A 13160-nucleotide genomic window follows, 5' to 3' on the forward strand; every position below is an offset into this window, starting at 1 on the left:
AATTCAGAAATTCTTCATGTGACTCCTAAAATGCCCTGTCCAATTGTCCTGCCCCATGCAGAAAACACTGTTGTCAGTCACAGTGGAGAAAGGACCGTGCTGCGCTCGGGCACTGCTGCGCTCCACAGCTTCCATGGGTGGCAGGGCTCCTTCCTGGTAGAGTTAAACAGCCACTGCATTGCAACACCTGATGGTGACCCTGTGTTGGAGGCAAGGACAGACGGACTTCTTCCCTGGTGCTGCCCAGATGCAAACTTAGTCGTGCTGCAGCTTCCGTTTCTCTAATCTTCTTTCTGTAGGAGCTTTAAAATGGCTTTGCTGCTGCCCTGAGGTGGAATGGTGGTGCCTCCCCCCCCACCACCCCCCCTCCCCACCTCGATGAGTCGACCAGGGAGTCTCTTGGTGGTTGCCACAACAGTGTTTTCATACCCTGTGGGAACAAAGATTGGAGCAGGTAAGGTGTGGCTGGGGAGAAGGGCTGGAGCCTGGGAGTTCACATTCTCAGGGCAGGTAGGACTTGGACGGGCCCGTTTGGCTGACGTGCCTCCTGCAGCAGCTCTCTGGACTGCTCTTCAGCCTTCACAGTGTGGAGCCCAGTTTGGAGGGTGGCTTTAACAATGTGAAAACAACTCTCTGGAGATTTGTGGTGCGCTTTGCAGACCACTAAACAACCACCAGAAGGTACCAGTTGTTAGGCGGTTCCCAAGCCAGACCGATCTCTTCCTGGGATTTACAGCTGGAAGCTCTCCTCCCATGGTTGGCTCGGGATAGGCTGGTGCCCAGGAATGTGTGGTGGGCTTTTTAAATAAACAAGGGAAAATAAGGAATGCTCCTGTTTGCTTTGGAGAGGGGAAGCCTCAAGAATAGTCCTCTGTGCTTTAGTCTGGGGCAGATTTTACTCTGGATGAGTGTGCTGTTCTCTCATTCCGTGGCTGGCATGCACGCACGTACTGAGGACATGACTTTAAACCCACGTTGTCACAGAAGCTGTCCCCTGTTTCTAACTGTGTGCACAGATGAGGTCAGTCCCTGGCTTGGTTTCAGCCCTGTTGGCTTTATGGCCTGGTTGCTGGTGGGCTTCTGTTGCTGCTGTTCATGCAGGAGCCAAGCCAGAGCTGTCCATGGAACCTGGGTGTTTGACAGCAGCCGTGTACAAAGCTCCACGGATCCATATCTGCTGAGGAGTAGTTTGGGTTCTGCTTCCTTAATTTGCTTTGCCCTGGAAGGTGGTGTGTTGTGGGGTTGGGTTTTGGCATTGGTGGGTTCTCTCTTGTTACTGTGTGTTCCCCCTTCTCCCCTCCTGACTTTACAGTACCTGATGTTTGGGAATTGAGGCTGGTGGTGTCTCCTCCTCATCTCATCCCTGAATCACACCTTGGCGTTTCACTAACTCCCTGGCTGTCTGTAAGCCAGGAGCACAGATGCTCTCTGCAGTCAGGAGTGACAATGAATGTTTCCAGAGGGTCACTCCTTACTAGAGGTGATCTTTTCCTTCTGCTTGCTGTAGAGGGAGGCTGGACACCTGATTTGGGGACAGGTCGAGTATGGAAGTGAACTTAACATGTAGGATTAGTATTTGGGCTTGTAGGGACCTCTTAGGAGGAACCTGTGTGAGCTCCACAGGTTATGGAGATGGGTGTCAAAGTGAGCTGCAGAGCATCATTAGGCTCTCTGGAAGGACCAGGCCAGGCAGCAGCCTGCACCTCACATGGCCTTGGGTGTCTGAGGCAGCTGCAGGTGTCTGGGCAGGTCCTTCTGGGGACAAACATTTGGACTTGGTGACACTCCTGGGAAATGTGCTTTGTCTTGACTCTGGCTTTTGTCATCCAGGCCTGAGTCTGTTCCTTCACTGAGGGCTCCTTCCTCAGCCCTTTCTGAGCACAGGATGGTCCATGCCTTAACTCACTGTCAGCTGGGGGCATCTCCATAGGGGTGCAGAGCAGAGCCTGTGTGGGCAGCGCTGTTGGTTCTGCTCTGCCCTCCACAGAGGTGCTCATCTCAGAGAAGTGAGGAGCAGAAGCTTCCTTTTCCCCCCTCCTCCTTTTCCCCCCTAGGTCTGGCTGTCTTACAGGGAATTTGTAGCTCTCATTCCTGATTTTTTGAAATGAAAAATACTCTGGGCAGTGAGGAAAAAATGGGCTTTAAAATAAAGCAGCAAGAAGCCTGAGAGTGTAATGGACAGAGCTAACACTGTCAGGCTACATTGTTCTTCAGAGAAAAGCCCTCTGATGTTGTACTGGGACTGTGCTAATTTCAGGTAAATAGTGGAGGAATTGGGGCATAGCTAATTCCTTCTGTCCCCTAACCTGCCTCTGCTGATGGTGCTGTGAATAACAGGCCTCAGTCCTTGCTCTCCAGGCTGTGATGAATTCCTGCCATACAGCCTTTCAGTCTGCTTTGCAAGGGTCTGCCAGAAGCCAGCCCAGCAAGAGGCCTGTGTTCTCCCAGCCCAGCTCTTCCTGGGTTTCATGCTGTTCCTCTTCCATCTGAATCACAGAATCAATAGAATCACAGGGGTTGGAAGGGACCTCGAGAGCTCATCAGGTCCAACCCCCTGCTAAAGCAGGGTCCCTGGGACAGGGCACACAGGTCAACATCCAGATGGGGCTGGAATCTCTCCAGAGAAGGAGACTCCACACCCCCTGGGCAGCCTGTCCCAGGGCTCCCTCACCCTCACTGGGAAGAAGTTCTTCCCTAGGTTGGTGTGGAACTCCCCGTGCTCCAACTTGCAGCCATTGCCCCTTGTCCTGTCCCCACAGACACTGAGAAGGGGCTGCCCATTTCCCCTGCATCCCATACTTCAGATATTTGTAAACATTAATCAGGTCCCCCCTTAGTCTTCTTTTCTCCAGGCTGAACAGCCCCAGCTCACTCAGCCTTCACCCATCACCTCTCATCCCAGATGAATGGAAGCTGTGTGCAGCTGGCACCTTGCAGCTCTAAAATCATGGGGTTGTTCAGTAGTCACAAGAAAGGAGGGGGTGGGTTTTTTTATGGACTGGTTCTGATGATTCCTACCTCTGCTTGTGAGATAGAGATCAAACAGGAATGGTTCACTTCACAGATTGTGTAAGCAGCTTGTCCTGTGTTAACTAGTGCACAAGTCACTGGTTGCAAAATGTAACCTCGTGCTGTAATCTCTGAGGCACAGAAAGAAGAAACTCTCACACGTAAGAGGGGATTCCCAGCTCCCCAAAAGAGCCTGTCTGCTGCTGGGTCAGGCCTGGGGCATCTTCCACAAACACCTCACCACGCTTCTGTGAACAGCATGGTGGGTGCTGCTGATTTTGGCAGTGATGCACACCTCTAACATCACCTATTTGTGTGGGGGAGCTGGAGCATTCCTTTGGAGTTCTCACTCACCACCATGGAGTTCCAAACCCCCAGATTTTTGCAAGCAACTGCTTAATTAGTAATTCTCCATTAGTCTTCCCTGCGTTGCAGACTGCAAAGTAAGCATGTAAACGAGCTGGGAGGGCAAAGGCTTCATGAAGGGAGGACTGGAATGTGATGACTCTTTATTTTTACTGTTCCTACCTTTATTTTTATATGGATAAGTGTAGATTTTAAAAGCAGGCAAGTAAGTAACTTGGGTGTAGATTGCTTCTTTATAAATCCTTTGGAAGCTGGTTACAGAGATTCTTTCAAGATAAGTGTAGCCCAGAGATTGTTTTAGAAGGGGTTTTTTTTTGGGGGGGGGGAGGATGCTCAGATTAAAAATGTTAAATCCAATGGAAAAAGCTTTTCACTTTGTCAGTGTGACCACATTCCTCTAATTCAGGGAAAGCAAAATACATTATGTGTTAATAAAAACCCACATTTGCCTCTTAAAGTGGTTTTGTCCCTCCAGGAGCCTACATTTAGTCATCTGGATGTGAAAACTCTGCTGGCTTCCTCTGATTAACGCTAAGCTGCTTTTATGATTACACTGAAATCATTCTAACACAAAGTTGGTGGGTACATCTGTCTTTGTCATTTTAAACCAGGGTCTGATTCATTGTCAAAGCTCTCCTTTGTGCTTATGGCTGCAGAAGTATCCAAAGCAACGAGCCAGGCTGGATGTGGCTCCCTCTCCAAATTCCTCCTTGCATGAGTAATAGTTAGTCACAAAACTAGTGCCACTGTCCTTGCCTTAGTCACCAGGCCTGGGCATTTGCTCCTCGTTGGCCTTTCTGCCAAGCAGCTCTGGGGAGGGGGTTTGTCTGTCCCGATAAACCTCTGTCCTGCCCCCATCTCCTCCATCTTCCCCAGGGAGAACAGGAAATGATTATGTAGCAAGCGTGCTGGTGCCTGCAGGAGACCTGACCCAGCCCTGAGTCAGCTTTATGGAGCCACACCTTGCTGCCCAGGTATTTGGGGAGCTGTCACGACTTCCTGCTGCCTCAGCTGCCTGGGTCGCTCCTCTGATTGTGTTCCTAGTGGGGATGTGGCTCTCCTCTGCCTCTGAGGCAGCTGGGGTTAGGGAGGGGGGGTGTGGGGTGTGAATTAGGGGGGGTGCTGGGTAGCTGGGAGCTTACATCATCTTTTTGGTGCTGATTTGTTGAGACTTTGGGATTTATGGAAGTAGTTTTCTGTTTTAAATGGCTTTGGGCTGGACTGCAGGGGCTGGCAGGTGGGGTGTGATTTTTGCACGAGTCACACTGTTAGGAGGTACCATGAGCCCTGCAGGACTACAGAAACCAAAGCACCAAATTAGGGAACTTACCACGTTTTGCAAGAGGCAGTTTCCTGAGGGATGCTTCCGCCAGAGCGGAGCCCGGGGACTCTCAGGATCGGGCCGAGTTTCCCCTCCCTGGGTTCGACCTGCTCCTGGGAGTCTGGTGAAGGTGCAGTGTCTGAACTGAAGCAACGCGCCTCTGAAGGGGGGTGGTTTTGCCATGGAGTGTCCCTGAAGGGATCCTCGGAGTGGAAAACACATTTCTGCTGCCACCTACTGAAAGGATTCCCGTTGGGTTGCTCTCGCAGCAGTGCGGGAGTGCGCGCCGGGGTGCGGGGGCACCGCAACAGTCCCGCATCCCAGCCGCAGAGAGACGCTGCCTCTGTGCAGATGTTGTCCCGGGGCTGAGACAACAGGTATGTACAGCGGGGCTGGGGCTGCAGAGAGACAGGTCGCTCTGCAGGCAGCATCTCCTGCCTGTTACCATCACAGAATTGTAGGGGTTGGAAGAGACCTCCAGAGCCCACTGAGTCCAACCCCCTGCCCAAGCAGGGTCCCTAGGACAGGGCACACAGGTCGGTGTCCAGACGGGGCTGGAATCTCTCCAGAGGAGACTCCACACCCCCTGGGCAGCCTGTCCCAGGGCTCCCTCACCCTCACTGGGAAGAAATTCTTCCTCAGATTGGTGCAGAACTCCCCATGCTCCAACTTGAGCCCATCGCCCCTTGTCCTGTCTCCACAGACACTGAGAAGAGGCTGCCCATGTCCCCCTGTGTCCCACCCTTCAGCTATTGATACCCATTGATCAGATCCCCTCTCTTGCCCCTTCTTCTTGCCCCTTCTTCTCTTGAAGGTGGCCTCCCTTGCTCCCAAGCTTGGAAAGCACTGGGTGCTTTCCCAAATGAGCTTCTTCAGAGTATGTTCCTCATGTTTTCAAGGGGGGCAAACCTTGCTGGTGGTACTATGGATAGGATTGAATCACAATGATGGCCAGTTTGCACCAGCTGCCTCTAAAGAGCCTCCTGAGCTGGTGAGCACACTCATGTGCTTGATGCCTTCCCTTCTTCACTCTTACCCAGCTGGTTTTGAAATGACTGAGGGTCCCCATTACTTTCTGGAAAGAACAGCTAAAGGGAACACCCAGAAATCTGAATCATCACTTCTCTTAGGTAAATGGCATCGTCGTGCTTCTGTCAGCAGCTGTCATCAGAAGCCAGCTGGGCTCCCTTCCTATTGCCGTTCACTCATGCTTGAGCAAACTGGGCAACTTCCTGAGAGCAATAACTCTGCTTGGAAAGGCTTGAAGTGTGTCTAAATATTTGGTGGTTGCTGTAGCGTGGTAATTCCTAATGCGTACGTGTGCCACAGCGTCGCACTGGGTGACGGCCGGTGCTGGGCGGACGTATCAGGGCGTTGGGCTGCCTGCAGACCCACCCCACCCCTTCCCTGGTGCCCACTGCTTCTCCTGGAGCAGTAACTGGGGGCTTTTCACCAGTCTCACCTCCCTTCTGCTTGTGGGCTCCCATTAAATGGGCACGTGTCCCAGGCACATTGTATTCTGTCACTTTGGGCTGACCAGAATGGTTCTGCCTTGCCTGTGGTGCGTGTGATGATGGCTCAGGGGGCTGTTCTCTGGTATGGGGGGTGTTGGGTGGTTCCAACCATTCTAACAGCAGTGGCAGAGAGAGCAAGGGCAGCTCGTGCCCCCAGCACATGGGCAGCACAGCTTGCCTCCCTATCCAGGAGGCTCCTTCCCCAGAGCAGTGCGTGTTCCCAGCTCTATCCTAGGATCTGCTGCTGATGGCTTTCCGAAAGGGAGAGCGCACAGAGCTCTCCAGGAATGCCAGCAATGACCTGGGCAGCCCTGGAAGGCACAGAAGCTGTCAGCTAGCAGGTTTATTGAGGCAGTGTCACAAGATGAGTTGCATTAGGGCTCCTATTTGAGGCACCGCATCATGCCTGAAGACTCTGCAGCGTGCCTGGACGAGAGTCTTCTAAGCACGGGGGTGGGATGCCAGCAGCTGGTACCCAAACATGCTGCAAGCCAGGGGGAGGAAGGTGTTCACTGGGAAGGAATCTGCCAGCTCTTTTCATCCTCACGAGCTGCACGTAAAGCCACCTTGTAGAAACACAGGTTTTAAACAGAAGGAAGAAGCCTGGAAAGTCATGTTCCAATTCCAGACCCTTAAATTGGCTGTGGCAGCGTTTTTGTTTGGCTTTAAGCACCTTTGTGTTTGCAGGTCAGGGTGTGAAGCTCTCTTTCTGTTGCCGAGGTGAAGAGAGAGAGAGAAGTGGAACTTGGAAAGCAAAAGGGATGGATGTTGAATGAGAAACTGCTCCTCAGCACAGGAAACCCTCTTGCAAGGGTGATGCAGCATGAGCAGCCCGTGGCTGTCGCGTGCTGGTTTCCTGCTCGCAGACTCTGACACGCTGCTGCCCTGCCAGCTCCGGGCACCTCCACAGACGTGCGGGTCTGGCCAGGGGCTGCCCAGCTCTTTCTGAAGGCAGAGGCATCTGAATCACAGTGCTGGGGGCAGCCTGTGGCTTTGATCACTGGGAGAGGAGCTGATGAATGCAGGTTTTCTCCTCTCCCTCTGAAGGCTGGCTCTTTCATCTGCCGGGAATGTGGGGCTGGCTGCGTCAGCGTGCTGCCCCAGCCAGGCGCTGGCCTTGCTTGCAGCATGATGCAATGGGAGCAGAGGTGGGAGGCTCAAGCAGGAGGTGACTTCCTGCCATGTCAAAAGGCCATAGGCCACCTCTGCTAACCACAGCTCCTTTTTCTTTTCTGGGGTGTGAACTGTAGGTGTGTTTACATTACAGCCAGTACTGCTGCAGCCGCTGCTGACAGCAGATAGCACAGAGCAGGTTGGGGAGGGAGTGGAGCTGTGACAGGGAGTGAAGTGCCAAGGGGAGCAGGGTAGGGGGGCACTGCTTTGTGCCCGTGGGTGTGCAGTGAGAGGTGGCTTGTGGATGCTGCTCTTTGTAGCCTTGGGCCAGCTGAGAGCTTGTGCTTTGTACAGAGGGAAAGGGCTGGAGCAGTTGCCCAGTGCTGCCCAAGAGCAGAGCTGCTTGCAGCAGGCATGGCAGGGTGCTGCTCTGGCTGGGGTCACTGCACAAGGCGGCAGCCCCTCTCTCCTTGCAGGCAGGGCTGGCCTGGCAGTGCCCTCCCTTCTGCAGGCTGTCAGCTCTGCAGGCACCCACACTCCAGGAAGGGCTCCTGGGAGATCAGGGCATGCTGCCTGTCTGGTGGGGCTGGGTAAGCAGCCAGGCCCATTTTTGGGCTGCATCTCTGCTCAGATGGAAGACGGTGTTTATATTCTCTGTGGCAGTACTGACACTCCACACAGGTTGGCCCCTCACCCCACACACGTGGTTTAGGAAGGCCTGGAAGTGGGGAAGGCTCCCAAAAGCTGGAAGGGGAGAGTAAGGGCCGGGCTTGATGGCACCATAAGGTGCAGGAAAGCCTTGAGCCCAGCTCCAGAGCCCTGGCTAGGTGCTGGGTGGTCTAGCTGGTGGATTGGCTCTGCTCCCCAAAAAGTTCTTGGCTCTCTTTTCTCACCCGTGCCCAGCGTGGGTGGCAGCACCTGTCCTATGCAGGAGGTGGTCAGGGTCTGTCACTGCCAGTGCAGGGTTGGGTGGGACCTGATGGGAAGAAGTGAGGGTGTGAGAGCTTGTCCTGTCCTGGAGCAGGTTTGACTTCAGAGTGTGTGCCCACCTCAGAGACCGCAGCTGCATGTTTTGGTACCTTGCCACATGGCTTCAGCTACCTTCAAGGTGTCCTGCAGCTCCCCTTCCTCCCTTCTGTGGTGGCATCTCACACACTGATGGGACCTGCCCCCTCCCCCCCCCAGTCATTCCTCCTGGCATGGGAGTTCTGTGCATGGGCTGGCTAAACAAAGTGGTGTCTGGGAAACCTCCAGAAGCTGTGGGGCAGCTGCCCTGGCCTGTCAGGTGTGCAGAGGCCATGCCTCTGAGCTTCAGTGACACGCCAGCAGCATGTTTTATGGTGTGGGCAGTACATCTCTAGCCAGTGGATGTGGGAAGGTGCCCCAGGAGGAGAACTGGCCCCTCTCAGCTGCCCAGCTGGGCAGTCTGTATCCCTCCTTGGCTGCCTTGCCACACTCCCCATGTAACTGCAGGCAGGCCTCAGTCCCTGGGGCACTGCCAGGCCTTGCAGCAGAGTTTGGCCCTGGTTGTGAGCCCTGAGTTCTTCTGGGAGCTGTGGCACGTGTCACCTTTGCCCCGTCACTTTGCCCAAGTCAGTCTCCTCTCTCAGCCCTACCCAGAGGCTCTGTGCCCCGGGCAGTGTTACCTCCTGCCTTGTCCTGCCTGAGGCTGAGCTGGGAGGCAGAGGGGGGTGGTTTAGGGCACTGCTGGTCTGGGGGGGTGTGTGGGAGCTCAGAACTGGCAGCTTCAGATTGTGTAGCCTCTCAGGTGGGTGGCCTGCTGTGCAGGGACAGTGTGCTGCTGTGCCTCTTTGGGCTCCTGGCTGATGGAGCTCCTGGTGCAGAAACACCTCCAGAGGCTGCAGAGAGCAGCAGCCTGGTGATTCTGTCAGGCCAAAGCCAGCAGTAGCATTGCTCTGGGAAGCTGCTGCTGGCTGCACTTGCCTTGCAACGCAGCAGAGTCAATGCTTTGGGTGCTGAGGCACCTTCACAGGGGAAAACACGCAGCTCCCTGGGTGAGGAGCTGAAACCCAGCCCAGGCTGGCCAAAAACCTGCAGTCCGAGGACAAGGGGGTAGGAGCTACGGCTGCAAGTCAGCATCATGTACAGCTGAAAGCACGTGAGTTCTGGGAAGCTTGGAGGGGTTTGGGAAGCTGGTGGGTTCCTTTCCCAGGGAGCAGCCTGGCAGCTCTGGGTGCACTGAGCAGCCCCTGGGGTGACTCCAGAGCTGCGCTGTCAGCAGTCTGTGTGCTCGGAGAGCTGGTGCTGGGCAGCGTGTGTCAGCTGGCTGGCGCTCAGGCTGCTCTGGGAGGGCAGGCCAGCCCCAGACAGCCCTTCCTGTCTAGACCCCAGTAATCACAGGGGGGTGGGGGGCTGAGCACAAACTCCTGCTCTTTCTCCTGTGATTGCCAAAGCAGCAGCCTGGGGGAGGAACACCTCACTTGTGCCGTGCGTCTTTCAAACTGCAGCAGCCCTCAGCTCCTCACTCTCCTCAGAGCTCAGCTGCTGCCTGGCTCTGGTGCTGCCAGGGAGCTCAGGAAGCCTGCAGCCCCCAGCTGCAGCTGCAGGGTTCCCTTGCTGTTCCAAGGATGTTCCCTGAGCCCAGGGCTGAGTCTCTCTGGAGGCTGGTACTTCTGAGAAGAAGGACCAACCTGGATCCTCACCTCAGGAACTGCATCACTGAGGAGAGTGAGTGAGGGATACAGACTCCCCAGATGCTCCCTGGCCTGGGTCTGCTGGTGCTGCTTAAAGAAGAGAGGTGCCATCAAAGCACATCCCTTGGTCCTAAGCTGTGTCACTCCTGCCCCGGGGAGGGCAGAGCTGTGCTGCTGCACAGGAATGGGTGATGTGGAGCGATGGGGTGGGCCATGGGTGCTGCTGGGCTGCACCAGATCCTGGCAGCCCTCAGGGCCCACGCAGTCACAGCAGCACTTCCAGACAGGCTGCTTGATACCCCACTGCGGGCAGCGCAGCGCTGTCCTAGGCAGCTCCTGGCTCTCCCCAGGCTGCAGCTGGAGCCAGCCTGCCACACAGTGTGCCTGGTGGGCACGAGGAGGGGTTCAGAGCAGAGAGTCACAGACTGTCTCATGACTAATTTAACAGCATTTAGGAAAAAAAAAAGTTATAAATGAAGTCAGCAGCTTCCTCCAGGCAGCAGAGTGAGGTCAGGCCCAGACACACGCAGGTTTTCCCAGGCCCTGTCACCCCTCAGAGCCTTCCCATTTGTCTCCCTAGATGTGAAACCCCTGGCTGGGCAGTGTGAGAGCAGCACGGTGGTGGCAGGAGTCCTGCTCGTGCGTCAGTGAGGCCTGGGAAGGGAACCAGTGCTGGGCCTCCTCGCCCGTGGGTTCCTCAAAAGCAGCTCTTGTGAGGGACAGGGCTCCCACGTGCCTGGGGCCTGTGTGAGACAAGGGACAAGGAGCCCTTTGCCCTACCCACAGCCTTAGCTCTTGTGAACAACCTTTAGAGTTTAAATAATAAGCCTTTCAGTGTTTGGAAAGGGCTGGAAGGGATGTCCTCATGGCATGGGCATTTCAGCTGAGTGTGCGGATGTGTCACTGCAGGTCTGTGTGGGGACAGAGGGGGAGTGATGGCAGCAGCACTGTCCCAGCTGCTGATGTGTCGTCTTGGGGGCTTATAGGAGTCAGGGAGGCTCTCAGGGAGCACCAGCTGGCAGCAGCCATGTCCCCTGACTCCAATTCAAGGTACTTGGGTCTGTCCCCCATGGCAGGCTGGTGCTGCTGGCTGGAGGCCAGCGCTGCAACCTGCACCCATGGGTCCTGCTCTGCTCCAGCCAGCTGGGAGCTGGGCGAGCACCCAGCACATGTTCTTAGCCTTTCTTCCAGCCCTGCTGCAGGGCTCAGCAGTGCTGAGGTTCACATTCAGCCTGGAGAAGAGGAGGCTGAGGGGAGACCTTCTCCCCACCTCCCCTGCCCTGCCAGGAGGGTGCAGAGAGGTGGGCGATGGTCTCTTCAGCCAGGGGACAGGAGATGGGACAAGGCCTCTTGGCATCCATGGACACTGTCAGGCCTGTTGTTTGGAAACCCTGAACAAACGCTCTGGAGAGCCAAGTGCTGATTTCCCCAGTCACCTGGGAGCACCCAGCCTGGCAGGGCGAAGCGCTGCGTGCTCAGTTCCTGTGAGGGCTGCTCAGCTTTGGGCTGCCCAGCCCAGCCCAGCCCAGCCTCACTAGAGACAGTTATGGAAACTCCTGTACTCAGTGGTGATGCCAGGGAACTTGTGATCCACAGCAGAGTCTGGGATTAGAAAACTGCCCCAGCTGGGAAAAGAACCTCTCTTTCCCCAGTGCTGAAGGATTTAACTGTTGCCTTAGTAAGGAGACCTGAGCATGTTAATTCCTCTCTAGACCCACCTACTCCAGGATCCGATTTCCTTCCTCACTACAGTGACTGGATCCCACTTTTTGCAGCTGTGAGCAGAAGGTTTCAGAGGGAACAACATTCACAGCCTGTGTAAATACTGCCCAGGCTGAATATTAATGCTCCTGGGCTGTCTCTGGGAATGAATAACCTTCCACCCTGGGAAGCCTGTAGGGTCATGTGTGCCCTCAGCTCTGGCCCGGGCACGTGCTCTCAGAGCCAGGCTGGACCTTAACTCTCTTCTGTTTTCTCTGCCTTGCAGCAGAAGAAGTCGTACCTGGAGCGGAGCGTGAAGGAAGCAGAAGATAACATCCGGGAGATGCTGATGGCCCGGAGGGCACAGTAGCCCCACAGCTCCCCTGTGCCCCCCAAGGCCCTCTGAGGGGTGCTGGGCAGCGCTGCCTGGGTGCTGCTCCTTGCTGCCCTCAGCACCAGCTCTGTTCAATAAAGCTGCTGTGAAGCCCGAGCTCCTGTCCTCTGCCCACTGCCCGGGTGTCTCAGCAGCCACGGGCCCCGGGGGGATGCGATGGAGGCAGCGATGGGGTTTGGGCTGAGGGCCCTGTGGGGACCCCTGCTCATTGTGAAGGCAGCCCCTAGCCCTCCAGAAAGATCTTGTGGGGTGCTGCTCAGCACTGGGCATGGGGGAAGTCTCACTGCTGGAGCAGGGCTGGCAGAACTGGGGTAGGGAATAAGGGCACCTGGCAGGGCTGGGCCATCAGGGGGACCTCAGGCTCCACAGCTCCTGGTGGTTTATTCTGCCCCAGCTGATCCTGGCCGGCGCAGGCCTGGCAGAGCTCCAGCGCGGCAGCGTGACCGTGGAGGGCCAGTGCCACCCTGTGCTTTGTGCTCACAGTGCACCAGCCCAGCCACCTCCTGCTGCTCCCAGCTTGGGGGCATTTCTGGAATGGACCTTCTGGGGAGGTCTCCTCCTGCCAGCAGCTCTTTGGGATCTTGGAACTGTCCAAGAGTTTCCAGGCCCCGTTTGCTGACCCTCTGTGCCCTCACCCTGGAGACACGAGGGTGCTGTCACGCTCTGGGCAGGGCAAACCAGGGGGGTCCTGGGTGAGGTGTCCATGGGTGAGGTGTCCATCCATTTCGGTCCTGGGGCAGGGTGCAGGCTTGGCCTTGGCGAGCCCATAGCTGGGCTCAGCGGCCATGGTCATGTGTCATTGTCATCACTGTCCCCTCGCCCTGCTGCAGGGATGGCCACGCACTGGCCTGGGCTGAGTTTCACTGGCCTGGCACTGGATTGGGGAAGGGGTCTGGGCTCCCTGGGGTGCTGGCAGAGCTCTGTCCACCACCCTGAGCCTTCTTCCACCCGTAGGCCTAGGCAGCTGGCACCTGGTGTCCTTCCCAATGGTGCCTGGGTGGCACGGTGTCCCCAAGGCTGGGCAGTGGCTGCTGCAGCCACATGGGCCCAGCACTGCAGCTGCTTCCTTGGTGTTTGGGATGGGAGCA

The 13160-nt window shown here is 56.0% G+C and overlaps 1 protein-coding gene across 1 annotated transcript in view; it reads left to right on the top strand.

The window, feature by feature from the left end:
* The window catches only part of PFDN1 (prefoldin subunit 1), a 32293-nt gene extending 20131 nt beyond the window's left edge, over window positions 1–12162 (top strand). Inside the window, exon 4 of the mRNA XM_084268832.1 lies at window positions 11965–12162. Coding sequence (XP_084124958.1) covers window positions 11965–12048 — 84 coding nt within the window. The 3' untranslated portion in view covers window positions 12049–12162. The remainder of the gene's footprint in view (window positions 1–11964) is intronic.
* The last annotated feature ends 998 nt before the right edge of the window (window positions 12163–13160 follow it).

Source organism: Gallinula chloropus (assembly GCF_964237585.1).
Source record: "Gallinula chloropus genome assembly, chromosome: 10".
Taxonomy (NCBI): domain Eukaryota; kingdom Metazoa; phylum Chordata; class Aves; order Gruiformes; family Rallidae; genus Gallinula; species Gallinula chloropus.